Genomic DNA, 27493 nt, shown 5'->3' with positions numbered 1-27493 from the left:
CTGCCCTGAACTTGGACAGGAAACTCCCTGTATTGTATTAGCAGGGTGCCCTGTGGCAGGAAGGAATGATGAATCTGATTCCATGTTCTTAGAAGGCTAATTTATTATTTTATGATACTATATTATAGAAAAAAACACTAAACTATAGTTTAGTACCACACTAACTTTATATTACAGAGAAAAAATACTATACTAAACTATACTAAAGAATACAGAAAGGATACTTACAGAAGGCTAAATAGATAATAATGAAAACTCGTGGCTCGACACAGCTTGACCGTAATTGACCAATGAGTCAAAACAATTCACATGAAACCAATGAAACAATCTCCAAACTCATTCCACATCTGAGCACAACACAGGAGAAGCAAATGAGATAAGAATTTGTTTTCCTTTTTCTCTGAGGCTTCTCAGCTTCCCAGGAGAAAATCCTGGGCCAAGGGATTTTTCAGAAAATATGACGGTGACGTCCCTGTCCAGGCATGGCAAAAGGACAAACAGCCCCACTTGTGGATCAGAAATAAGCCAATGGTGAGTGCAGGGTGGGTGTTGAAAAGCAGCAGCGAGCCCTGATGCTCAGTGCAGGTCCCAGCTGGCCTTCCCCAGCTGTGTGGGGACATGGCCAGCGTGGTTGGTGCCCTGTGCTCGGGGCGTCCCCGTCCCTGCTGTCACCTTGCATTACCTGATGGACACTGCAGGCCTGGGTAAATGTCACCTGTGCCCTGTGCAGCGGGGGTGGCTGGCTGGGGCTGGCTGCAGGACTGACTCCTGTCTCCCCAGCCCACCCTGCTCCATCCCACAGCTGCTTCCCTGCTGCACTGCACTGCAGCTCCTCCCCAGCTGTAGGACTGACAGGGCTAGGATGGTCGGGATGGATGGAGAGCAGAGATCTCTGCAGCCAGGGCTTGGAACTTGTGGTTTATTGCAAAGGGCCTGGGGGCAGGGCCCTGCTGGGAGCTGCAGCCACAGCTCAGAGCAGGCCTGAGAGAAGTAAAGACAGAGGTAAAGAGAGAGAAGGCAAGAGCGTGGTAAAGAGGATGAGACAGAGCAAAAGAGTAAGAGAGAGTGAAGTTCCCATTACAATACAATAAATCTTCTTCTGTGCTGAATATTCCAATTGTCACTAACCAATCCAGTACAAGATACAAATCCTACAGCATTTCCATACAGCCTATAAGAATCATTACATTACCATACTGTGTTACATTTTAAACCCTAAAAACTCCTCTTTGGGCCCCTTCTGCCAAGCTGCAGGGTCTGCTCTGACCCTTGGGCCTGTCTGCAAGCAGAGGGTGTCGTTCCATCAAAAGGGGATCACCTTTAGCTGGCCACACCATTGTTTTCCAGTTGTTCAGTAACTAAAGTATCCCAAAGCTTGCTTTCATTTCAATCTCACTTACAGTTTCTATATTCTCCAAATCTTTTGCCAGGCAATCATATTTATAAGGCTTTCCTGTTTCATCTTCCCCAACACACAGCCCTGTTCCACTGCCATTTGTCCATCTCCCAGATGATGAGAGAAAATACCTGCAGTAAAGCCATTCCATCCCAGTGAACCCAAGACCTTTCTGGGTTCTGCTGGGAGATGTGGGACACAGACCATCAGTATTTTCTTGCAAGTCATTTAATTTAATTATTTTCTTTCAAAACTTGGCTGTTTGCACAGTCCAAACCTCCCTGGCTTCTTTGAACTGAAACAAGTTTGAGTGTATTCAGCGGAGCAAATCATTAACCCCAGGGTCAAGGATGCTTTGGCTTGGCTCTTCCTGCACACCTTTCAGCCATGAAAATTGCTCCTCTCACAAGCTGATAGTCTGCTAACACTCATTTCTTATAACCCTCTCTGAGCACTCTAGCCTGAAAATGAGAAGCTGAGAGGAGGATTTTCCCCAGGTGCAGGAGAATGCATTTCTGCTCCTGTGGTGGATTGCTTAGCAGACTTATTCCAGAAAGGGACTAGAAGTCAAAGTTTTTTGTTGTTTGTGGGCTTTTTGTCATCATTGTTGTGTTTTTCTAGATGGGGGCTTTATTCCAATTTGTAACAGATGGATAAAGTTGTTGTTTTGTAAATGGAAATGTAACACTGCTGGATTTGACCAAGGCGTTTGTCAGAGCCTTGGCAGGACAATGTAGCCAGGCACTGTAGGAACAAGCATGTCAACTCTGGTTTGTGTCATCAGGCCCTGGCAAAGCCTGGCTTTACACGTCTGTGCTCTCCAGTGGGTATTTTCATTTATCCATCCATCTCCACCAGCAAACACTCCTTTGTGCATTCACAGGTCCTCTTTGGTATCTCATTTTTGGCGTAACAGAGGTAGAACCCTCCAGGTTTCCTGGCTTAGAGCTTTGATCCCATCCTGGGGTCTAGGGGATCCCCCTGGGCACAGCTCTGAAAAATTTGCCCCTTGTCACCATGGGGCTTGCACTGACCAGAAGCCTCCTGGTGTGAAAGCCTTGCTCTGGGTCCTTGTGCAACCTGGAGCCTCTCTAATGGAGAATCTCAGCAGTGGCAGCACTCCTGAAAGGTCTGGCATAAAAGCAAACAGTTAACTCTCCTGGGTGTCTTTCCTTATTGGTTTAAATCTTCTGCATGATACTTTCAAAATATGCCCTTTTCTGTGTTAATGGAAAAGGATGAAGAATCATTCTGCTGCTCAGCTCTCCTGGTGTGATAGATCTCTGCCCAGTATCCCCTGCAATGACTTATTTTCCAAGCTGAGGAATCCTCAGAGGCAATGTTGTTTACCTAGTTATTTAAAGAGGCGTAAAAGCAAATTCTTTCTAGGTCTGTGCTGCAGATGCTGGGGAGGACTGCGTGTTGTGGTACCACAGGTGATGAAAAATGCATTTGCTTTTCTCTGAAGCTGATAATGGCCAGGATGGTCCTTTTAAGCCCCAAGAAACATCTGAGGTGCCTGTGTGAGCTGAGGTAAGGGAGGCTCCAGACAAACAGCACAGTGCTAAAGGCGCTCTGTCCCTGGGATGAAGGACTGGAGCACTTGGGATCCATTCCAAGGCAGGGATTTTGCTGTCTGCTAGCAGAAAGCAGGCTGTGTGTCTCCCTGGTGGTGGCAGGGGGATGTGGGGTAACTCTGTGGCAGCAGGCAGAGCCCTGCTCCTGCCTCCAGAGCGCCTCGCTGCCTCTGAGCCTTCTGCTGTTGTCATTGAGCCGGCTTCCTCCTGCTGCACATCGCTTTCCCACCGGGAGAATTGATCCAAAAAGCCAAAGCAAGAATTGACAAAGACCTTTTCTCCCCCTCCCTCAGCAGAATTAAGTCTGAAGCGGGTTGATAACGGCGGATGGAGTCCTCCTTGACTCTGACAAATGTCTTTAATGTTATTCAGCAAGCTGACCTTTTCCCGTCTTTATTGTGCGTCTTCCCTTTGAATCAGATTTGATTGTTACTTCAGGTAGAATAACAAACACTGTCACGTAAATAACTTTGCAGTAATGTTAAAAGGAGGGAAAAAACCACAAACAAACAAAACACCCAAGAGCTGCCTTACTTGCAAATGCAACGGGAGAATGTATCCTCTGTGCCAGCCGTGAAAAAGCAGCTGTGTGACCTTCCCACACAACATCTTTGCCTTGCTACTCCAGGGAATCATCTCCTGTGTTGGAAAACCAGTGGAGAAATAATGGTTCACAGAAATGTTAATGACAGCTAATGCTAACTAGGGCTGGTAAATTCTAAGGGAGGGAGAAAAGGTCATGGAAATCCTTAATATGAACTTAAATGCATGACCCATTGGGACTAGTGGGCATTTGATGCCTGAATATTTGAGACTGGTCCTACAGAAGACAGTATTTAGGCCTTGGCTGAGCAGTTCAGCCTCAGAGTGTGCCCTGAAGTGGCGGTGATTAGGGTTATGTTGTTTTTTACACCACCTCTTCCTCAGCAGGGTTCAGGGGCAGACTGATCTCGTGTGGCTCAGCTTGGTGATGTGCACTGCAACTCTGTTTAGTGTGGAGGGAGGAAAACCCCTGTCCTTGTAGCTGTGAGAGTGCCCTGGCACATCTGCGTGGCCAAAGTCTCTGCTCTGATTTGTACAAATGAGGAGAAATAAAGGACAAGTGGTTTTGGGGCTGCCTTGTCCTGAAACTTGCATTGCAAGCATGTCATGAGCCATTCCTGGGTTGCTCCAGCTGCTGTGGAAGGTGCTGGCACCCAGCTTTGGGAGCGAACATGGGAAAAGGCACAGTGGACACACAGTGAGTGGGGAGGGGGAAAACTGAGCCGTGGGAGCACAAGGCCAGAGGCACCTCAGGGAGCAGAGGTGCTTCATCATAAGACTTGTGGAGCATTCAGAGTTTCCAGGCTGGCTGGTGAGGATGTCAGGGTTTCAGAAATGTGCTGTCCCTAGAGCTGGCTTGGACAAAAGAAATGGGACCTCAAGGAAGAGTTCAGAGCAAACTGAAAATCAGCCTGAGGCAGGCAGGCAGTGGTGCCTTCCTCCAAGTCTGCTGAGGCACCAAAGTGGAAAAGGAATATTTTGTTATTAAGCATTATCTCCAAATAACGTTTGTTGCTGTATATTGTGGATTCTTTCATTTCTTTCTTCTGCCAAGGCTGGGATTAAATGTGTGAGATGGTATTTCTTGTTTGGATTTAGATGTTTATTAGTTCTTTTTATACTGCAATCTCACAAACTGTGAGTTTTACAGCACTTCACTCTAACAAGCTAAAAATGGGGTTGTATTTCTTTCTCTACAAGGCCTTTTAAGAATAAACTGTCTAATTAAGAAAAGACACTTAAATTATTTTTACTTTTAACTCAATAACTTCATTACCCGTGACTCACAATGCGGACTTTTTATTTAATATATATACTATGTATAAAAATAATAATACATTATATGTTATATATTATATGTTATGTTATATATTATATGTTATATATTATATGTTATGTTATATATTATATATTATATATTATATATTATATATTATATATTATATATTATATATTATATATTATATATTATATATTATATATTATATATTTATATTATATATTATATATATATATTATATATATATATTATACAATACTGCTCAAATTCATGAAGGAGAAGGACTAGTTTTTGCTCTAGAACTTCTTTCTTGTTTTATATATTCCATATAAAATATATATATATAAAATTTATATATATATTCTATATTCTAAAACTTTGAACTCTAAGTTTTCTACTATGTGATATTACACACTTCTATTCAAACTACACACTCATAAATCTTAGTTTTATCATTTAATTTTGGAAGTCTTCTCTATGGATTCAGGTTAAATGCAGTGTTCTCTTGGGGGGTCAGCACAGAAAGTCTCAAATTCTCAGTAACCAGCGTTCCAACAGTATATAACTCATTTTCCTGTATTGTAACCAACATTTTGTTCTTCTCTCTTTACAGCGTGGTTTGCTGCTTGGTTTTGAGGCTGGGCTGGCATTTTAAGCTGACACAACCTGTGGTATTTTCGGGGTCCCCCGTGGCAGGAAGGAAATGATGAATCTGACTCCATGTTAAGGCTAATTTATTATTTGATGGTCTCTATTATAGTAAAGAATGCTATACTAAAGGATAGAGAAAGAATACTTCCAGAAGGCTAGAAGATAATAAAGAAAAACTCGTGACCTCTTCCAGAGTCCTGACACAGCTGGACTGTGATTGGTCATTAAGTCAAAACAATTCACGTGAAACCAATGTTGTTGGATAAACAATCTCCAAGCACATTCCAAAGCAGCAAAACACAGGAGAAGCAAACCAGATAATTATTGTTTTCCTTTTTCTCCGAGGCTCCTCAGCTTCCCAGGAGAAGAAATCCCGGCGAAGGGATTTTCCCAGGAAACACGATGGCGACAACCACCAAGGTTCTCCATCACACTCCGTCTCTCCGTTTCTCCCTGCAGATTCCCCGGTGCACGCCAGCTCCCCGTCAGTGAGCCTGTCCTCGGGGAGCCCGGTGGTGGAGGGGCCCCCCAGCTTCCTGGAGCCCCCCGGGAGCGCGGCGCGGGCGCTGCCGGCGCCCATGAGCGCCCTGGGCTCGCCCTACAGGGTCATCGCCTCCTCGCTGGGCTCGCACCCCGTCGCTCTGTCCTCCGCCCCCGGCGTCAATTTCGTGGCACACGCCAGCCCACAGGTGGGGATGGGATGATTTCTTTGTGTGCAGGATGGGTGAAGTCCCAAAAGTTGAGGGAGAGGGTTGGCTGGTGGGGGAGTGCGGCCACTCAGAGCTCAGCTGGAAAGAATATTTTCTAGCTTGTGAATCTGCATTAATCAGCCTTGCACAGACATGCAGAGCACACCAGTTTTAAAAATACCCTACAGGATTCTCAGATTTCTGTGGCTGAGATGATCTCCAAGGTATTAGAAAGTCCTTTTTTCCGAGGCCCCACCACTGAAGAAGCTGAAATTCCTTGGTTCTGCTTCTCTAGGTTGTTTATGTTCACTGGTCTGTTCCATTCTTTCTCTGACCTGCTGAGCATTGTCCAGCAGATCGGGTTGTGGCACAGTGCCCGCCCTTGGGGTGGTGTTAACTTTTTATACTGAGAAATATGTGTTTTTTTTTTATAATTTTCCAATACCTATCACCTATGTTAGACACTCTGTCTCTACTCTAAACCAATCAAAAAGTGTCACCATCACAGCAGAAGATGGAAGACAAGAAGAAGAAGGACAGGACATGCCCAGATTCCTCCATCTTGCCTCTTGAACCCCCATTCTAAATCCCCAAAATTCTACTTTTTCACCCTGTGACAAATTAACCATCATTCTACTCAAACTCTTGTTGCTTGTAAATCCATGCTGCTCCAAAAGCCTGGAACTGCCTCCTGCATTTCTGGTGGCACTGTGGCATCTCGACAGAGAGCTGAAATGTTCTGGGTGTCCCGATCTAAGTGAAAATTCTGCCTCTTAGGAGCAAGATTTTGAGTTTTGTTAGTGGGACCTGAAGGTGGGAAGTGCTCAGAAGCCTTGTGCCTCCTGCTGAGGAAAAAGCAAGGAGATGGTCCCCAAGCCCTTACCCTGCTGCTACTCCTTGGAATGCCTGAAGCTCTTCTTAGTGCCTGGAAGGCTGGGAAAAAATAGTATGAGGAGGCCCCTGAAAAGCTCTGAAAGAGGATGATGTTTGGCTTACCTTGCCCCAGCATCCTCAACTCCTGTTATGGGCCCCAGCTGTCAGCAGTGAGAATGCTGGAGGATCCCTCATCCCCTTGCAGCACCCAGCTGTTCCCCGTGGATCTGACGGTATTTGTGCCCCTGACATCGAGGACAGGAGGGCTGGACAGGAAATTGTGGCAGCACTGGCTGGTTGGAAGCCTTTCCTTTGGGACTGGGGATGCTCTGGGAAGTGGTTTCCCCAGCCTGGGCGCTGTGCCAAGTTCCCAGATCCGAGGAGAAGGTTCCATTTGTGTTGCCTCTAATGCAAGGAGACAGCTGGGCCCTGGGGATTCAGCAGGGAGGCAGCTAATGGATTTGGGTTCAAGCAGTTGTCCCAGATATCATCCATGATTGCACTTCACCTGCAAGAGTCAAGCTCTAAGGACACTGATGGATAAAACTGCCCTGTGTGTCCCCCTCCCCTGTACCCTCTCTCCCTTTTATTCTTTCAAAGTGCAGGCAGAGAGGAGGAAAAGGTGGTACCTGAGTTCTGAGTAACATTTTAAACCATAAAAAGTTCCTCCTGGCTCAGCATTTTGCCAAGATGATGGACACTTGTGGGGAGGAAGGGGTTTATTTCTCCTTTCCTTGGCCTGGATCTTGAAGCATAAGGATTTACAGTTGCCAGTGCCTGGTTTGAGTCTCTGCTGGGGAGATCAAACCTCTGTTCCTCTGGGAAATTTTTCCCAATACACTTATATGTCCTACTGGAGCAAAACTACTTGGCTCCTGATTTTTGCTGGATAATTTTTATTTTCTGTGTTATTAAAACATTTGAAGCTTGAAAATGAAGGGATAGCAGTGAGGGAAGATGAGAACAGGCTTCATCTTTTTTATTTTTCTAATGACACATCAAAAAATTCCAACGGGATGAACCTTTGTTCTTTACCAAAATTTTCTGTGGAAATTACCACTTTTTTTTTTTGGAAATGTACAGTTTCTTGGGGGAAATGGAGAAATTTCAGCAACATGCATGGAATCCACTGTTTTAAATGTTACAGAGATTGGAATGAAGGCTCGAGCTGGGTCTTCATCCAAATTCTTGTTTTCTATCTTTGCTTCTGCCTTCTTTGAGCTGATAAATTGGCACAACTGTTCCAAACAAACCCAGGGATGGAACAACCATCCCCAGCCCTCAGCCCACAGCAGTGGGGAAGGTGATTTGGTGGTGGATGGTGGGCTTGGAGAGACATTGTTCTGCCCAGACAGCTTTTGACAAGACGTGCTCAATGGCCCTTACCCTTCCCTGCCCTGCCTGACGTGGCTCTAAAGCAAACAGCAATAAAAGGAAGCCCTGGGCAACGTCAGGCTTTGGTCTCTAATCAATGTGGGTTTGTAACCTTTAACTTCAGCAGCCAGGAGCAGCTCCTGGGGATCTCAGCTGGGGGCTCTGCATCCTTTGCCTGCATCTCACAGCTGCTGATTTTTCGATGCTCAGCCTGATCCCCCCTTTTTTTTGTTTCTTTTTTTAAAATAATCTGGTAACACCAAATCTGCCACCTGTGATGGTGTTTGGGAACCTAAGTCCCAGAGAGGCACCAAATGGCCGTGTGTTCTTGTGCATGTGCAGATATTGTGAGTCAGGGAAGCTAACCCACTAATTTTTATTTATTTTTTTCTGTTCTTAAACACCATTACAGCTTCCCTAGCCATGCAACAGTGCAGGTTTGATTGTAACAAATCACCTGTCTGCAGAGCTCTGCTTTACTAAGCTGTTAGTGTTTGTGTCTGCCAGCAGCCAACAATCAGCATCCTCTAATGAAGCAGCCAGGATCCCAGCAGCCTCGTGGCTTGGAGGCTGTAACTGAGCAGCTGAGGGTAGTGCCTGCCCTTTTCCAGCTCTGCTAAGTCCTGGCTTTGGTTACAACATCAGGCAGTGTCTGCTTTAGTGCCTGCTTAAGCCTCTCCTGCTGGATTCAGCAGAGGATGTCTGTCTGTCTGCCCAGGGCAGCCCCATGGGGGTAGGCTTGGGGGACAAGCCTGGCAGGAGCAGCAAGGGAAGGGTCAGCTCTATTTGGGGATGGTTTCACTGAGATGTGAGTCTCTCCCCTCTAACCTGTCCCGTGGCTTCTGCAGCTCAATGTCCTGAACAATGTCAGCAGCTCGGAGGATGTCAAGCCCTTGCCGGGTCTCCCCGGGATGGGGAACATGAATTATCCATCCACGAGTCCAGGATCCCTAGCCAAACACATCTGTGCCATCTGTGGGGACAGGTCCTCAGGTAGGAGGCTTTCTCTCTTGGGGAAGGCTTTGTGCAGTGAGAACTCTCCTGGTGCTCTGAGACTGTGCAGCACTGAGCAGTGTGGAGGCTGCTGGGGCCACGCTGGCATGGCAAGCTCATGGCTGGGTCTGGCTGGCTGTGTTGCAGATTTGTGCCCAAAAGTGACCAAACCTAAACACTGTGCTCTTCTCCCTCTTGTGTGTAACCTCATTTTACCTTCTGTCCCTGTTTGCCAAAGGTAAATCTACCAAAATCTCTGTGTTCCCATTTCCCTGTGCTTTGAGTCAGCTGGGCTCTGCCTGTGCCTGGGTTTTCTATCATTTCCCATGAGCCTTACAAGCCTTCCCCATCTCTGTTCCCATTTCCCTGTGCTTTGAGTCAGCTGGGCTCTGCCTGTACCTGGGTTTTCTGTCATACCCCAGTGAGCCCTGCAAGCCCTCTCCATATCAGTGCACCCCATTTGCTGCCTGTGGCTGTTGTGCACCTCAGATGCTCCACATCACTCCACTGGCATGCAGCCCCTCCTTATCCCAGGAAAAACAGTGGTCCTGTGGTTTGACTGCTGCTGCTAAGACTTGAAGCCAGTTCAAGGTGATACCCTGCAGTTTTTCCACCTTTGGATTTGCTTTGAGCTCCTCCACGCTGGAAGGAAAGGCAAAAACCTGCCTGGCCAGCCATTCCCTTGCCTCCCCAGGGAAGCACTATGGGGTGTACAGCTGTGAGGGCTGCAAAGGCTTCTTCAAGAGGACCATCAGGAAGGATCTGATCTACACCTGCCGGGATAACAAGGACTGCCTGATCGACAAGCGCCAGCGCAACCGCTGCCAGTACTGCCGCTACCAGAAGTGCCTCGCCATGGGGATGAAGAGGGAAGGTAGGGCTGCTGGGAGCAATGGGATTGGAGATATTTTCCTCCATTCATTAGGATAAATCAGCCTCTTGGTGGCTCTCCAAGGCTGGTGCATTCATCAGGGGGTTTGGGACCTCATTACGTAATGGGAATCGTGGTTTGGGTTGGGAAAGAGTTTTAAGATCAAGTGGAACCATTGGCCTGGCAATGAAAATTCCACCACTGAACCCTGTCCCTAAGTGCCACATATGCCTGTCCTTTAGATACCTCTGGGATGGTGACTCTGCCACCTCCCTAAGCAGCCTGTTCCCGTGTTGGACAGGGTGCAAAAAATTCTTCCTTCTGTGAAGGCTTTTTTCCTAATAAGGGCTAATAAGGGAAGAGACTGATGGGGAAGCTGTTACAGTGTATTTTTCTTCTCACCTAATCACATACATAGGTGAGTATCGAAGCTTTTAACTGATCCTGACCCAACCTTGCCTCTAGTTAGTGACTCTTAGTGGCTTGGACCCCTTGGAAACCTGTAAACTTCTGCTGGGACCTAGCAGTGAGGGGTCTTGCAGACTTCTTGCCTCCTTTGTGAAGAGCAATTTTCATTTTTTTGTTTTTAATTTGCTGACTTCATTTGTCACCACCTAATTCTTGTACTGGAGGATTAGGGTGAATGATTTATTTCTGTCTCTCATTTTATAGTTCTCTGTCATTTCCATTCACCTGCTGAGCTGGATTGTCTCCCAAATTATCCTAACAGATGCAAGGTCAGGAAGTGACAACCAACACAGGAGCATTTAAGCTCCTTTTTTTCTAAGATAAAGTAGCAGAGCTGCCCAGGGAAGCAGCTGTAACACTGGGCATGAGCTGATTCTCGTCCTGCAGCATCACCAAAGCTGTGCTGCCTCAAACTCACAGGGCAGCAGGGGACTGCACAATGCCAGGCTGGAATCAAAAACTTAATCCCAGGCATAGCTCCCTCTTCCAGCCAGGTGCAAAGTGGTTCAGAGGACCAGGGTGTTAGCACAACTTCCTTTTGCAGAGAGTGAAAATTTAAACCCCAGGAACCTGGTGGATCCTGTGAGAGTTTGGCTGCAGCAATCACAGGGGCTTTTTGGGAGCTGCAGAAACTGGGGACAGAGTGCAGCTTGAGTTCAGGGGCTGAGTGATGGAACTGGTATTTCCTTGCCATGTTCTTTATTCCAGTAAGATTTTGGTGACTTCAGAAACACTTGCATGGCTTTTTCTGCACAAATATTCCCCCCCAGCAGGCTGGCATATACTTCTGTCCTGTGTTGCCCTCCCTCACAAGCACCAGGCTGGATGCCCACCTTGATCCATCTCCTTGGGTGCTGCCACTTCACCCCAGCAGTGAACTAGACAAATATAATGCCTGCTGGTCACTTCTTAAGCAGGATTGTTGTATTTCCCTTTGGGATTTCTTAAAAAAAAAAAAAAGTACCAGGACTTTTGTTGCGCACAAATTACATAGGTCCTACACTGACCTCTCTTACACACGTCCTGGGAATTAGAAACTGAGCTTTGGAGAGAATTTCATCTTCTGTGTCTTCTTTAGAAAACATACAGAGGGGAGAAGGGAGTGAAGGTGTTGGGGTACTGATGTAGAGGGAATTTTCTCGTGGGGAGGATCAGGAAGAGAGGTGGTGGAGGGAGAGGTGATGCCAGGGCTGGGCCAGGCTGGGTAGGATTTTGCTCAGGAATGAGACAAGCAGCAGGTGTGAATCCAGCTGGGGTTTGGGGACTGTCTAGCCCTGCTGCTGGATGCTCTGGCTGCTGTGGGATTGTTGGAAGCATTCTGGGATTGTTGGAAGCATGCTGAGAGCACAAAAACCTGTCTGTGAGTGCAGGAGTGCTGTGAGTGCTGCCTCCTCCAGCGCCCAGTGACAGCCGAGTCCAGACTGCCACCTGGAGGCATCAACTCATCTTCCCTCTGTTCTGGAGCTTCATACTTTGGAAATCACAATCTTTGGTCAAATTTGGAGGCTAGTGGTGTGCAGCAACAGAGTTTTTGATGTGGGAGCAGCCATTTTAATGGGTGTACATCTGAAATACTCATTTATTATAAAATGCAGGTTCACTGATGAGGGGAGAGAATGATTCATCTGACTCCATGTTCTCAGGAGGCTAATTTATTACTTTATTATACTATATTATATTAAAGAATACAGTACCATACTAAAGAATACAGAAGGGATACTTACAGAATGCTAAAAAGATTATAATGAAAGCTTGTGACTCTTTCCAGAGTCCCAACACAGCTTGGTCCCAATTGGCCAAAGAGTGAAAACAACCCACACCAGAACCCAATGGAACAATCACCTGTGGGTAAACAGTCTCCAAACACATTCCACATGAGCAAAACACAGGAGAAACAAATGAGATAAGAATTGTTTTCCATTTCTCTGAGGCCTCTCTCGCTGCCTTTCAGCTTCCCAGGAGAAAAACCCTGGGTGGAGGAATTTTTTAAGAGCATGTGAATGATATTATTTTCTGCTGTCTCCTGCTTGAGGGGGTTTCCATCCCACCTGTGGGGACCCCCTGTGAGCAGAGGAGCGTTGCTGTGGCTGTAGAGAGCCGTGTTTGTGTCCCACAGCTGTGCAGGAGGAGAGGCAGAGGAGCAGGGAGCGCAGTGAGACCGAGGCCGAGTCCACGAGCAGTGGCAGTGAGGACATGCCCGTGGAGAGGATCCTGGAAGCTGAGCTGGCAGTGGAGCCCAAAACAGAGGCCTACAGTGACATGGGCACAGAGAGCTCGGTAAGAGCCCCTGGCAGCACCTGCAGCCAGAGATTGGAGCTGGGATTTGAACAGACCAGTGTCACGTGAACAGCAAGCATTGTACAAGGGGGTTTTGCTCCACAGCACCTAAAAATCACCAACAGTTTCTCTTTTGGAGATACTCTAAATGACAACTATATGTTATTTTCCAAGCATTTTTTCCCCAGTCTCTTTTAGTTTCCATGAGGAATCTCCTCACTGAAATAGATGCTGGAGAGCCTGAGCCCTGTGCTGGCTTTCACACATGCATAGCCCTGAACACTTCTTTGTCTGCCCCTGGCTGGGGTGGAGATGAACACAGCAGGTTTACTGCTGTGGTTTTGCTGGTTTGGATGGAACTGGTGCTCATGCCTGTTCGGGGGCTGCTCCCTGGCTTTTGGATATGCCCTGGGGAGCAGGACTGGAGCCAGCCATGAGGGACTTGCTTTGCAAAGGGTAACAAGCAAACAGAAAAATCTAGCAACCAGCTTGATGCCCTAAGGCATTTAGCTTTTATATTTTTCAAATCTTGTACTGCTCTGGTGTATAACTCTAAACTCCATATAGAGTGTCCGCTGCTGTCTTCACATTTTGGTCAGACAAACAATCCCTCTGGGCCTGAAACTCAAGGACACCCTACAGCCTCAGGCCCCAAAAAGTATAAATAAAAGTGAATTGGGGGGAGCAAACTGGGGGAATATGACTTCATTACCTGAAGCTGTAATTGGAGGATTAACCCCTGATATGTGAATGGACCAAACTTATAATTGTCTGAAAAACTTAGCATTGTCCATCTTGGGTGTAGCCCCTCTTTTGACTGCCCAAGGTGTTCCAATTGAAGACCTTCAATAAATACCTGTTTTTAGCCTCTTAATCTGGTCTAGCCTCTGATCTAGGTCGCCACTCCAAGGCATCAAGCTGACTTGGCTGGCTGCAGAGGGGACAGTGGTAAAAAATTCCTGCTCTCCTCAACAGCACCCACCTGAGATTATTGGCAGTTTGGATGTTGTCCTTGTGGCATTGAGTATCGGTAACTCAATTGCGATTATCAGAGACTTTCCACTGATGAATTCTCCTCTTTTTCTCTGCTCTTTTCCTTTTGGTACCCCTCTCTGTTAGACAAATGACCCTGTCACCAACATCTGCCACGCTGCTGACAAGCAGCTCTTCACTCTGGTCGAGTGGGCCAAGCGCATCCCCCACTTCTCCGACCTGACGCTGGAAGACCAAGTCATTCTCCTCCGGGCAGGTAATGTCCCCACCTGTGCTGTCCCTGCTGTCCCTGTCCCTTCTCTGGGCTGTGGGAGAGCCAGCCAGGCTGGGTGGTGAATGTGCAATCCTGAGCCAATCCATTCCTCCATGTCCCATTCTGAGACACGATGAGGGGTTGGCAGAGGCTGTGGATGGGGCAGTAAATCTGTTGTTTGTAAAGAGATTGGAGTTGCTAGGAATGTGGTTTTTTTTAGGAAGAAAACACAGAATATTTTTCCTCTTTTCTTTTTTATAATTTTAATTGTTTTCCCTTTGAGCCAGTTTCTGCTCATTCCCTTTGAGCCAGTTTCTGCTCCTTGCTTACTGCTAGTCAGGGTCATCAAATCATAAGATATCCTGAGCTGGTAAGAACCTGCAAGAATCATCAAAGTCCAACTCCTGTCCCTGCCCAGAACAACCCCAAGTATCACACCATGTGCCTGAGAGCATTTCCCAGATATTTCCAAGGGATTTCCCACCTCTTGCAAGGGATGCACTGGTACCTGGGGTGCCAACTCTCCCCTGAGTTCAGTCCAAAGCCAGCAGGTAGAAACCAGCTCTGCTGCTCTGTCTGGAACTGCTTTTTGGCCAGACTGCCTGACATGTCCTGCCCTCCTGTGCTTGCAGGCTGGAATGAGCTGCTCATTGCCTCCTTCTCCCATCGCTCTGTGTCGGTGCAGGATGGGATCCTGCTGGCCACGGGCCTGCACGTGCACCGCAGCAGCGCCCACAGCGCCGGCGTGGGCTCCATCTTTGACAGGTACGTGGCTGCCACCCCCCAGCAGGGCTGGCCAGGCTGGCTCTGCCTTCCCCTCTGAGTGGGAAACATGTCCTTAAAGGGAACTGGAGCAAAGCCTTTGTGGTTTGGGGCAGGAGTGGCTTGGAATGAGCAGGGGATGTTTGACTGACTTAAAAAAACAAGAATGGGGTGAAAGCACAGTGGGAAGGGATTTGCAGCTGCAGAAGCAGATGTTGGGTTGGGTGTGCAGGGGGAGGAATGCTTATGTCTAGAGAGTTTGCTGTGGCTGTATCTAGGCCTAATATTGCTCACCAAGAGCTTTAGATGGCAAAGCCTCAAACCCCAACTTGCTTGTGTAACAAGTGCATGGATATTGTCCCTGCCGTGCCTGCTCCCTGCCTGGCAGGACACTGCCTCACCACTCCTTCACACCTGGCACATGTAAGGACAGTGCCCATGTTTTGCACCACACAGTAAAAAGTGGAGAAAACCCATGTGGTTTTCCTTGAGAGAGTGCAAATTGGGAGTGCTGTGTGCTGAACAAAGTGAGAACAGGAGCAAATTTGATGCTCAGGATGTTGCTGATGCACTTGTAGAACAGCAATGTGGGGCATGGCTGTGCCTCAAAGATGCCTCTCTTCCTGCAGAGAAGAATTGAGGGTATTCCCAGTGCCTTTTTTTCAGTGGAGAAACTGGTCTCTAACTGCCTGCTCACCCATGTCCCCCACATGCAGGGTTTTGACAGAGCTGGTGTCCAAAATGAAAGACATGCAGATGGATAAGTCGGAGCTGGGGTGCCTGCGAGCCATTGTCCTGTTTAACCCAGGTAAGCCCGAGGCTGGGGACAGTCCCAGGTGACAAGCACTCCCTCTGGGCCACAGCAGGTCGCTGTGACACTGAGCATCAAGGCTGCAGACAGATTTCATGCTTTGGGTTGGAAGGTTCCTCAAGGACCACATCATTCCACCCCTGCTGCAATGGGCAGGGACAGCTCCCAGCAGACCCAAGATTTGTCCCATTCCTCTCCTGCCTGTGCACACAGTGCAAAGACCCCCCTCTGCAGAGACCTTTTCCCCAGCTGTATTTCCTCCCCTGACCAGATGCCAAGGGTTTGTCCAGCCCCTCAGAAGTGGAATCCCTGCGGGAGAAGGTCTATGCCACGCTGGAAGCCTACACGAAGCAGAAGTACCCCGAGCAGCCAGGGCGGTGAGTGCCCCCGGCAGGGCAGCGTGATTCCCACCCTGCAGAGAGGAGCCTGCCTGTGCTGGCTCTGCCTGAACCACAGTGCCCAAATCCCCAGCCTTGAGGGTGCTGTGGAGCTGGAATTTTGTTGCTTTCTAATCCAATCCTACCCTCTGCTGGCCAAGCTCTTGAAGCGCCGGCAGCTGGGTCGGTGCCCGCGGAATCCTCTGCTGGTTTTTGCTCTGGCTGTCACCACAGACACTGCCAGTGGGCTCTGGGCAGGGGGAACAGGGACCAGGCTGCCAGCTACACCCCCTTCCAGCCGTGCCTCCAAACCAGAGGCAGTGGCTGGCAGCTGGGGGGCTGCACACACTCTGATAGCCTGGGGAGTTTTTGAAGATAGATTTAAATGATACCATGGAGTTATAGGTCATGTTAAGATGTTCAAATCTGGATTTATCTTCTTTTTTGTTTAAGTTTTAAAAATGCCACATTCTGTTTTGGAAAGGTACATATTCCCTCCACACGAGGCGACAAATGCTTATATTGAAAGCTTAAGAAAATCTAAGTCTGAGAATGCCCCAAAAGCATTTTTTGGGGAGAATCTGGGCTGGTGCAGGCTTGGAAATGGGTGGGAGAGGGCAGCCAGTGGCTCCCTTGTGCCTCAGACTCTGCTCTTTCCCAGGTTTGCCAAGCTACTCCTGCGCCTGCCGGCACTGCGCTCCATCGGGCTGAAGTGCCTGGAGCACCTCTTCTTCTTCAAGCTGATTGGAGACACCCCCATCGACACCTTCCTCATGGAGATGCTGGAGACACCCCTGCAGGTCACTTGAGGGTCTGTCTGGCCAGAGCCTGGCCCCCTGTGCCCCTGCAGAGCCTCCTGCCCCTGTGCTCTGAGCCAGCTCCAGAGATGTCCTTGGCCCTCCGCTCCTCCTTGGTGGGATTGTCGTGGTTTTGGACAGCTGTAAATCACCCCCTCAAGCCCTCCCTGGCCTGTCTGGGGGGGTCACAGATCCTCTACCCAGCTAACCACCCCCCTGCCCCCCTGTACAGATAATTGCTTTAAATTATTTTTTCATTCTCAATAAAAGTCAACAAAACAAATAAAATATTACGAGTGAGGCACTGATTGGAGTGGAAGAGCAGTGTCTTCTTTTGCTGTGGTCACAGGTCCAGCTTGGGGTGGGGCTGAGGGTTCCTCCTGACACTTTTGGGCTGCCCAAATCAGGGCAGGAATGTCCCTTGGGATATCTCTGCTTGTGCTGATGGACACGGTCCTCTGGCTGAGAGAAGACGGGTATTGCTCCTTCTTGTTCCTGCCAAGGAATGACCAAGAGAAACTTGCTGCTGTGAATCAAAGCATTTCATTCCACCATCTTAAAGAGAAACTCTTGGAATTGTTTGAAGTTCTAAAGTAATATTTAAAGTAAGTTTTTAATGTGTGAGAGGGTGGTTGTCTGGTGTTGGTTGGTTGGTTAGTTTGGTGTTTTCTTTTCTGAGCTAGTCTAGCCACTGACAGAAGAACAAAAGTGTTTCATTTTGATCCAGGTGGAACATTTTGAAGTGACACAGACCTTGTGTGCTCGTGGAAAACTTTCCATTTTCCTGATTTTCCTGAAGCTTCACGTGTCCCATTCTTTTTTTTTCCCCTCCATATTTCTCCTCTGAAAACAACCTCACCAACCCCAAAATTTATAATCTCCCACTTCCACGAGTGAAACTTGCAGGGAAGGAAAGAACAAGACCCTCTAACAAACCACCCTCAAAGGCTTGCCTGCTCTTTCCTGCTCTTTCTCCTGCTGGAGCTCCCCATTGCAGCCGAGCTAACCAGAGTCAAACGAGTTAAAGACATTAATTTGTTCAATATGCAGCGCTTATCCTGGTGGGAAAACGTCCTCCCAGGAACCCAGGGAAACTGTCTGTATTATTATTCATAAAACAGGTGTAGTGTTAAGTGATCTGCCCCTCCTGACCCTCTCAGCAGACAGTGGGGTGAGATGCAGCTTGGGCTGTCCGCGTGACAGATTGCGACGCTGCCGGCTCGGGGAGGTTGCAGGGAGAGGAGGGCTGACAGCAGAAAAGGAAGGGGGATAAAAATGAAACGTTTTGTTAAAGCTCCCACACGGGGACATGATTCATTTTCCAGTTTTTCGCCGAGAGGAGGAAAAGGAGAACTTAAAAGAGCGGAGGAAAAGAGGGAAAACCCCAACATTACAAAAACGCTTCAATTTTTTCTTTTCCTCCTGAGAAAAACCCAAGGAGATTTTCAAAACCTGTGAAAAGCACTGACCAAGAAGATGCTTTTTTAAGTGAAAAGGCATTTTTTTTGTTAAAAGAGGTGTTTAAATACAGAGAATACACAGCCTGCTCATTGTAAAAGTGTTGCTGGAATTTGAGATGCTGTGCTTGGATAGTGCCACACCACAGTGCTGGTTAGATGAAGCAGGAGGCCACCTCCAACCTGGGCTGCTCAGGCTTCCCCTCTGAGAGAAGTAAAATTCTAAGAGCTGGCCCCCAGCTGGCTGGGTTGGATTTCTCTTCTGATTGACGCTGACCTCAATCCACTGTTTGTAAACAATCCCAGGCTGCTGCCTGTGATATTTTGGAAGTGATGGATATGGTAACCAAAATGGGGCAGGAAGCCTCGAGGTGGCTGCTGGACACACTCACTCTTAGCAGTCTGGAAGGGTAGTCTCTCTCTCAAGGTCTGCAGGCTGCAGTTTGAGCAGGGCTCTGTCCTGTTTCTCCAGATGACTGCTGGGTTTTTGGAAAAAGGAATTAACACACAGCACACCACAGACTCCTCCGCCCTGTGTCTGGCAGGGCAGAGACACCATGACTCTCCACGTGGCCTCTGTGGGTGAGACACCCCTTGCTCATCTGAAAGTGCCCCTAGCAAACCAATGTCCTCTGCAGGGGAAACAAGTCATGGAGCAACCCAGCTCTGCCTGCAGTCACTGGGGACCTGAGGGTTGATGCAACCTCCTGGATTTGGTCCCAGCCCTTGGATTCCTCATTCATACTATAGACCTCTCTACAGGGGTGTTGTCCAAGAGCTGTGCCTCCCCAAGCCTTGCAAAGCATAGGAGTGAGGCTTTGGACACCCCAAGGAACAAATCCCACAGCAGCTGGCAGTAACTCACTGCTGTGGTTATCCTTGTGTGAGCTGCTGCAGGACGACAGCAGCTTGGCATGGCTGGAGCTTCCCCAGCCCTGGAAAAACCTAATCTTCATAATACAGCAGAAATCCCCATCATTGATACACCAAAGAAAGCTCCATCCAGTCACTGCTTTCCCCATGAAGGCTCTCATAGCCTCAGATCAAGCTCAGACAATTTTCCCTTTGCTCTGGGATTAATAAGCTAGCCAGGCTCTGGGAATGACTGGTGCAAGGCCATTTTCTCTCTGCCACCATGCATCACATCTCATGAGCTTCCTGAGTTAGCAGCAGGTCTCCCCCACCATGGACAAGCTTAGTTCTGGTGCACAGGCCAAATGTGTCAAAGCATTTATTAATTCTGAGCTGCTGCCTCTGCAATGCTCTGTGGAGGGGGCTTCATAAAATAATAGAGTTTTGGGTTCTGTAGCAGCTGCTCCAGTTTCTGCTGAGGCAAACAACAGCACTGCTGGATTGAGAATAAAAAAATACATCTCAAACTGTAAAAGTTTGAGCTGGTTTATGTTCAGCTTGGCTCCCTGATTGGTTGAGTGATTCAGGGGCACATCCTGTAGACCTGACATGACTCTCAGACAATGTCGCAGACATCTCTTTATGAAAATCCTTTCCTTAGGATTTTTTCCTCCTGAGAAGCTGAGAGGCCTCAGGGACAAAATATAAACCATGATTATCTGCTGCTGTGGAATGCAACAGGTAGATTTTTGATTAGCCCATCTTGGATGTTTATAATTAATGGCCAATAACAGCCCAGCTATCTCGGCTCCCTGTCCAAGACACAAACCTTTGTTATTCATTCTTTTCTATTCTTAGCTTAGCTAGCCTTCTGAAGAAAACCATTTCTTCTATTATTTTAGTAAAGTTTTACTGTAATATATATAATAAAATAATAAATCAAGCCTTCTGAAACATGGAGTCAGATTCTCATCTCTTCCCTCACCTGAAACCCCCTGTGACCACCATCACGAGACACCAACAGTGTGAATCCAACTGAGTGCCACCAACACTGACCTTTCCCCAAGGACCTTTTGTCTGGACCGAGCCCTTTGGTGGGACTGCCTTTGCCATCTCACCTGAGCTTCCTGAGATGCTCTCTTTGCTGCCTGGTTCCTCTGCTCCTCCCCTCTGTATCCCTCTCCCAGCTCTCTGCTGTCCCATGGGAGGCCCTTGGTGCCTCTTGGGGCACAGGGAGCAGGGGGAAGAAGAGGAGGGGGCTCCCCAGAGCTGCTGCTGATGGCAGTGGGATGCAGTGTGTGTATCCTCTCTCAGGGAATATAGCAAAGTACATTGTGGTAGAGAAGCCCTGATAAATCCCCAGGTGTTTATCAGCATGAGTGACAAAGACCAACCTCTCTCTAAGCAAGGCTGCCACTCCATTTCTCTCTCCTCCTCTCTTCCTGTGCCCTCTGTGCAATCAACTCTACCCGAGTCAGGCTTGGTCTGGTGGATTTCAGGGGTGAAAGGAGAGGATTTGATCACCCCAGAGCTATCTGACAGCCTGTGGGCTGCTGGTGCCCCTGAGGGCTCTGGGGGTGGCAGCAGGACAGGGAGGTGTGCCCCTTGCATGGGGAGTGGCATCCAGGGACATCTCTGCTGCCGGACAAGGCTTTTTCTTCTGTGCCAAGCTGGCTTTGGGCATTTGAGGCACCTGGATTGTGATGGTGTTCACAGGGGTTTTCAGGTGAGGGAAGAGAAGAGAATGTTGACTCCATGTTCAGAAGGCTTGATTTATTATTTTATAATGTACATTACATTAAAACTATACTAAAAAGAATAGAAGGAAAAGTATTCTTTCTAGCCTCAGAAGGCTAGCTAAGCTAAGAATAGAAAGGCAAGAATAATAAAAGTTTGTGGAACAGACAGAGAGTCCAAGCTAACTGGGCTGTGATTGATTACAAACATCCAACATGAGACCAATCACAGATGCACCTGTTGCATTCCACAGCAGCAGATAATCAATGTTTACATTTTGTTCCTGAGGCTTCTCAGCTCCTCAGGAGGAAAAATCCTAAAGAAAGGATTTTAAATGAAAAGATGTCTGCGACACCTGGATGGTGCTGGCCCAGTGACTCCTGTCCCAAGGCAGGTGGCTTGTAGCCATCTTCTCCCTGGATCTCCTGTGTGCCTGCTCCTGGGGCCAGCCCTGCCTGCTCCTGGGGCTTTCTGCATCTGCTTGGCTGGGCAGGGTTCAGGTGATGCTGGAGGAGGGATCTGGCTGTGGCTGTGGCTACTGGGAGCTGAGTGCTGCTGGTCCCCTTCCAGCAGTGAGCAGTGGGGACCTGCACAGAACTGACAGCTGGGCAGCCCCAGCAGGGCTGGGGAAGATGTGCAGCCCCTCTGCCAACGTTGTGGCCTTGCTCACTCGGTTGGCTGCTTCTGTTTCATGCACTTCTCCAGCACCGCCCACTTCTTGCAACACCTGGCTGCCTGCAGACCCTACAGCTAGAAGGGAAAAGGCAGGACCTGCTTTTGCTCTGGTTTAATTCTCTTTGGCTGCTGATGTTGCCCCTAGTTCAGCTCTGGGTGAGCTAATAATGGAAACTGGTCCTCAGAGGCTGTAGTGCGCTGCCTGAAATACTCCCCCCATGTTTTGTAGAGCCACTGCCCGACTTGAAGTTGCACTTTTGGGGGGTTTGGAGTGTATTTCTTGCATTTATTCACCTGGTGATCACTTTTTGCACAAGGCCAGGTGTGCTCCAGTACCTCTGACCTGTGTGGGAGTTGGTGGGTGTGTAAATCATGACTAGCAACACCCTGGTGTTACACACTCAGCCCCCAAACCTGATTTTCATAGACCAAGCTGGGAATGGTACACGAGAGCTGCAAGGTGAGACAGTCTCCAAACCCTCCCTGTATGGAGAAGAGGAGGAGGAGGAGGAAAACCATGGGGTGGCAACATCCAGGAAAGAATGCCTTCCCTCCCAGCTGCTCCTGCATCTCTGAGCAGGGAAAATCAGGTGGGCGGGCTGAGCCTGCCAGCAAAGTGCCCTGCACAGGGACACAGGGACACAGTTTTTAGCAGTGCTAGTGGCGGTGTTCCCACCCCACGGGGCTGCCACTCCCTGGCTGGGTGAAGAAAATCTGCCCAGTGGGATGGACAGGCTGGGGAAGAGCAGCAGGCAGTGCCTGGAGCCCCTGGTCGTGCTGCAGTCAGTCCTCGCTGGGCTGGTGCCTTGGCAAGGTGGCTCCAGTGGGTCTGGCCGCTCTGACACTCGGCTGTGGCTGCTCGGAGACCTTCGGGAGAGCCAAAGACAAAGGTGTCAGAGCCCAGAGCCTCCCTGCTGCAGCCCAGCCCTGCTGGATGTGAGTGGTCAGAGCCGTGTGACACTGACCCGTGTGACAGCACCAAGGCTTCCCTGCCCGAACTCCCGGTGGAGTCACACCGGGATGCACTTAGGGCTGTCCCAGCACCGCGTTTCCCTCTCCCGGGGGATTTTGGCAGGGCGCTGAGCTGCCTGTGCTAACCTGCGGCCTCTCTCCTTCCTACGAATTCCCAGAAGACACGACCTCGCTCCCTGCATCGCCCACGTCATCTGGGTGTGGGGAGCACTCGGTGACGAGGATGCCCCTCAGAGAGGCTGGGAGCGCATCTGCCCCTGGTGCCAAGGTCAGCGGTGAGCGCAGGAGGTGAGGTCCCCAAAAGCCTCCCATCCTCCGCGATCCTGCAGCGGCTCCCTCGCAGCTCCGCGGCCGGAGAAGGGGGATCCAGCCCTGCTCCGTGCCGGGGAAGCCGCGGATCCCCGTCCGGGCTGCTCCGGCAGCCGCAGGTACGCGGCCCCAGCCCCGCTCCGACCGCGGGGCCGCGAAACTCCCCGAAAAACAGCGAAACTCCGCAGGCAGGAGGGAAGGGAGAGCCGGGAAGGACGGGAAAGCACCGGGGCTGCGGGAAGGCTCCAAGTTTCATCTTCCCCGGCCGGGCGGGACCGTTCCTCCGCGGGTTTCCCCTGCCCGAAAGCGATGCGGTTTGGCGGAGACGGAGCTCGGCTTCTCCGGGGCCGCTTCCCCCTGCGGCCCCGCGGAACCGGAGCGCACCGAGCCCCGCTCGGCGCCAGGGATCACTGGAGACGAGCCCTCCGGGGCAGCTCTCCGGCTTTGGTGTTGGGATTTTTTTTTTTTTTTTTTTTTTTTTGTTATTTCTTTTTTGTTTTCCTCCTCGTCCCAGCACTGATTTTCTCTAAACGCTCCGGAGCAGCGGGAGCGAGGCGCCCGGGGCGATGCGCGGCGCGGGGGAGCGCATCCCCGCCGGGGAGCGCCGCGGGCAGGGGACCGGCTTTCCCCAAACACTGCCGGACTGCGCTGCTCCTGGAAGGGGGACTCGATTTCCAGCCGGTTTCATTACTGGGAGAGACGCTGTGGTGGGGCACCACCCTCTACCTTTTTTTTTTTTTTTTTTTTTTTTTTTTTTTTTTTTTTTGTTGTCTTTCCTTCTTTTTGGCTTTCTAAGAAAAGAAGGAAAAAGAAGGCAGGGAGCGGAGCGGAGCCGGGGCGGCCAGGCCGAGCCGTGCACCCCGGAGCCGGGAAAGGCCGCCAGCCCCTCGAGGCGTGGCGGGGCCAGTGCCTGCAGCCAGGCAGGAGAGCGGGGAGGAAACTTATTTCGAGTGGGGTGGAGAGGGGAGGGCAGGGGGTGGGGGTCGGGCAGGGAGCTATCAGCTCCAGGAAATGTGCCTTGGCAGCAGTCGGACGGGCGCTTCCCCGCAGGTCCGTGCGCTCCTCTGCCGAGCCGTCCAGGGAGCCGCGGCTCGCTGCGCACCCCGGGCAGCGCCGGCGGCGGGGACGCGGCGGGCAGCGCTACAGCGGGGGAGGCCGGAGCCGCCGCAGGACGCCCCAGGAGCCGCGGCTGCCGACGCCTCTCCCGCCGGCTCCTGGCAGCGAGGCACCGCCCGGGCCGCCCCAGGTAAGCGGCCGAGCCCCGCCGACGGCAGCCCCGCATCCTCCCGTCCCGCATCCTCCCCACGTCGGGGCTGGGGGGCTGCAGCCAGCCCGGCCGGGGCAGCGGCTGCGCAGCCGGAACGGGGGGCCCGAGGGGTTCTCCCGTTGGGAGGGAAGGAGGAGGGAGGAGAGAGCGCGGCGCCGGGAGCGGGCGGGGAAGCCCCGGCCGGGCTGAGCGCGGTGTGTCCGGGCTGTGTTGGCAGGCGGGCGGCGCGACCCCTCGCCCGGCCCGGCTCCCCACCATGCTGGACGGGCTGAAGATGGAGGAGAGTTTGCAGAACGCCCTGGACCCCGCGACCCCCTTCTCCTCCTTGCTGGGTAAGTCGGGGCGCCCCGCTTGCCCTCCTGGGGACCCCACAGGGCGGGGCGCGGCCGGGCGGGCCCGAGCGATGGATGGGCACGGGGGGTTCGGGAGGCCCGGCGACGGCTTTGCCCGGCTCGGTGCTGCCCGGCGTCTCTGCCTTCGCCCGGGGTGTGCCCCCGGCGCCCGCCTTCGCTGTCCCCGCTTCGTTCCGCGATCGCATTAAATCGCGTGTCCCCCTAAACCCCCCTTTTAACGAAGGGCTATCCTTCGTATCGAGCAATAAATAATTCATTTTTTCATTTTATCTTCGTTTTAATATCGCTTTCAAACCGTCGCCCTCTCTCTGAGCTGCGGCTCCGCTGCCGCCTTTGCAAGAGGAACGAAATTGGGGGCGAGGTGTCCCCCCCTGAGCTGCCCTAAGGCACAGGTCCCTCCTGGATCCCGCAGCAGCTTCCCGCACACCCCCGTCCCCCCGCGACCCACGGGGGAAGCGAGACCCGCGGGACCCTCCGTCCGTCCGTCCGTCCCTCGCCTCCCCGGTCGCCTTTCCCTCCGCCCACCCCAGCCCCCGGCTCCTTCCCCGCAGGCAGAGCCGCGACCCCCAAGTCGGTGTGCGAAGGGTGCCAGCGAGTGATTTTGGACCGGTTCTTGCTGCGCCTGAACGACAGCCTGTGGCACGAGCAGTGCGTCCAGTGCGCGTCCTGCAAGGAGCCCCTGCAGACCACCTGCTTCTACCGCGACAAGAAGCTCTACTGCAAGCTGGACTATGAGAAGTGAGTGTGGCTTGCCGCTCGGGGAGCCCCCCTCGCCCTGCTTTCAGCGCCCACAAAGCCCCAGTGCCCTGCAAAAGCTTGTGGTGGGGGGGACTGGTGTCCCGGTGCTGCTTTCCCGGTCGCTTTCCCTGCCCCGTGTTTGCCCGGAGGTGTCAGCGCTTGCCGCGGTCTCGTTGCCCCTCGGTTGTCCCCTTTTCAGAGGTGTTTCGTTGTGCTCAGGTTGTGTGTGCTCTGGGAATTGAGGATGTTTTGTTGGGAGCCTGGGAGACCCACGGTAGCTCCAGGTCTGCGCGGGGACGGGGCCAAGCATTTTCCCCTGGCTTTATTTTCCCATGGAGCATCGGCAGGAGGAAAGTTGTATCCTCCCTGACCTGGTCCTGGACGAGGTTATTATCCCAATATCCTCACAGGCAGGGAAATGCTATTGCTCTCCCCCCTGGTTGGTGGGGAAACTGAGGCACTTGGCAGGAACCAGGGAAGGCCCTGCTGGATTTGGAGTGTTGACTGTCACTCAGGGGCTTTTCTGGGTCTGTGATGGTGGAGAAATTTGGGTTTTAAAGCCTCCCAACCCTGACGCTTTCCCTGTGGAAGTGTGGGGTTAGGGGGAAAGACAATGAGAAATGCATTTTTCTTTTTGAAAAGAAAAACCATTCCAGTGGGAATGGGGAGAAGGCTGCTGAGTCTTTCCTCCCCTGCAGCTGCTTTCGTTTTTCCCTGCTCATCCCGCTCTTGCTCTCCTTTCCAGACCCCGCTGCCCAGCTGAGTTTTTGGAGCTGTTAAATTTTTGTTGCCTCTGGGCTGGTTGTTTCTCGAGGAGGGTGTAGGTGGGGGGCCACATCCCTCGCTATGGCGATAGCACGGTTGTCCAAGCCCTGCAATTTAATTCCCTTTTTTGTAGCAGAAAACAGTGATTGCTGATGCTCCCATCCCTGGCCTTCGCTGAGCTGGTGAGCGTGCCGGGGTCTAGCCCAGCTCCAGGCCTTCTTAAAGTTGGGGTTTTGGGATTTTTTGGGTGTTTTGGGGTTTTTTTTTCATCCTGTAAATCCCGTATTGTGGGTCTGAGTTTAATCACTATGGATACAAGGCAAATTGAAAGCAGAATTTGTGCGCGTGACCTTGTTTTCAAATGTTTACGAAAGAGCGGAAGAATTAGCTGCTGTGAGAGTGGAAAGGAGAGAGCTGTGCCACGGGGTGGGTTTTTGTAGGCAAAAAAAATTGTTGATATTGGGTGTGCTGCTTGTTTGTCTGTAGAAATTTAGCTACTGGCTCCCATACATTTCCACCACGGTTCAATCCTCGTTTTCTGCTTTTTCCGTATTTTTGTTTGGACCATCAAGGGGAAATTGGGGTGACTGTCACCCAGAAATGCCTTTCCAGCTTGCAGCACATGTGGATTTTACTCTTGACTGCAGCTTGTGAGCTCTTGAAGTGGCTCCAACCTGAAACCCTCCTCTGATGTCTGTTGGCCGCAAAAGAAATCGGTGCCGCAGTTGGCTTCTTGCTGTGCCCATCTCTCTCACTGCTGGGATGGACGAGGATGATTGCGGGAAAAAAATGTCACAAATTTTTCCTGAGGCCTGGGGATAGCACCATTTTTTCTGGTTATTTCCCAGCTGTGTTTGGGTTGGTGACTTTTGCCTGAGCCGGGAGGCTGAGGCTCTGCGATGGGCGGTTTCCCGAGGTGTGATGGTTTTAACCCCAAGTCGCTGCTGGCCTCTTTCCATCCTGCCCCTGCCTGCTTCTTGCCATTGTTTAATTGTCCCCTTGCATTTAATATTAATTATTTTAGCACAGGGTGCAGGTTTGTGTCCCTTCTCCTTTCATCCTCCCCACAGGACTCTGCTGTGCCGCTGGTGTGACTCCTTACCTGGTGATGGTAAGGATGCAGAGCAGAGTCCCAAAGAACTGCTTCCTTTGGGCTCTTCAGAGCTTTATATAACACTCCTAATTTACCAAAAATCCTTCTTTCTTTTCCCAAACACCCATCCTGCCTTTGGAGTGAGCATTTTGCTGGGTGCAGGAGCACCGTGCCTGCCTTGGCCGCGGTGCCGGCGCCGATAGCAGGGATTTGCGAGCGAAGCGCGCGGAGCAAGAGCCGCTGCTCTCAGACTGAGCTCATTATCTCGAGCTGGTTAATTATCACAAGTGA

General features: G+C 50.6%; 2 protein-coding genes across 4 annotated transcripts in view; both read left to right on the top strand.

The window, feature by feature from the left end:
- RXRG (retinoid X receptor gamma) overlaps positions 1 to 17292 on the top strand; it is a 40906-nt gene extending 23614 nt beyond the window's left edge. For all 3 annotated transcript variants that reach the window (XM_074546429.1, XM_005492258.4, XM_074546428.1), the window contains 9 exons: positions 5906 to 6135; positions 9231 to 9375; positions 10070 to 10249; positions 12831 to 12991; positions 14111 to 14240; positions 14870 to 15002; positions 15716 to 15807; positions 16082 to 16187; positions 16849 to 17292. In XM_074546429.1, the coding sequence (XP_074402530.1) occupies positions 5906 to 6135; positions 9231 to 9375; positions 10070 to 10249; positions 12831 to 12991; positions 14111 to 14240; positions 14870 to 15002; positions 15716 to 15807; positions 16082 to 16187; positions 16849 to 16996 (1325 nt within the window). In that variant the 3' untranslated portion in view covers positions 16997 to 17292. The remainder of the gene's footprint in view (positions 1 to 5905; positions 6136 to 9230; positions 9376 to 10069; positions 10250 to 12830; positions 12992 to 14110; positions 14241 to 14869; positions 15003 to 15715; positions 15808 to 16081; positions 16188 to 16848) is intronic.
- A 6810-nt stretch (positions 17293 to 24102) lies between these two features.
- LMX1A (LIM homeobox transcription factor 1 alpha) overlaps positions 24103 to 27493 on the top strand; it is a 44701-nt gene continuing 41310 nt past the window's right edge. The window contains exons 1-3 of the mRNA XM_074546427.1: positions 24103 to 24232; positions 24471 to 24585; positions 25158 to 25344. Coding sequence (XP_074402528.1) covers positions 24510 to 24585; positions 25158 to 25344 — 263 coding nt within the window. The 5' untranslated portion in view covers positions 24103 to 24232; positions 24471 to 24509. The remainder of the gene's footprint in view (positions 24233 to 24470; positions 24586 to 25157; positions 25345 to 27493) is intronic.

This window comes from Zonotrichia albicollis, chromosome 8 (genome assembly GCF_047830755.1).
Source record: "Zonotrichia albicollis isolate bZonAlb1 chromosome 8, bZonAlb1.hap1, whole genome shotgun sequence".
Classification (NCBI taxonomy): Eukaryota; Metazoa; Chordata; class Aves; order Passeriformes; family Passerellidae; genus Zonotrichia; species Zonotrichia albicollis.
Note: the sequence above shows the minus strand (reverse complement) of the source record. Positions and strands in the feature narration are given on the sequence as shown.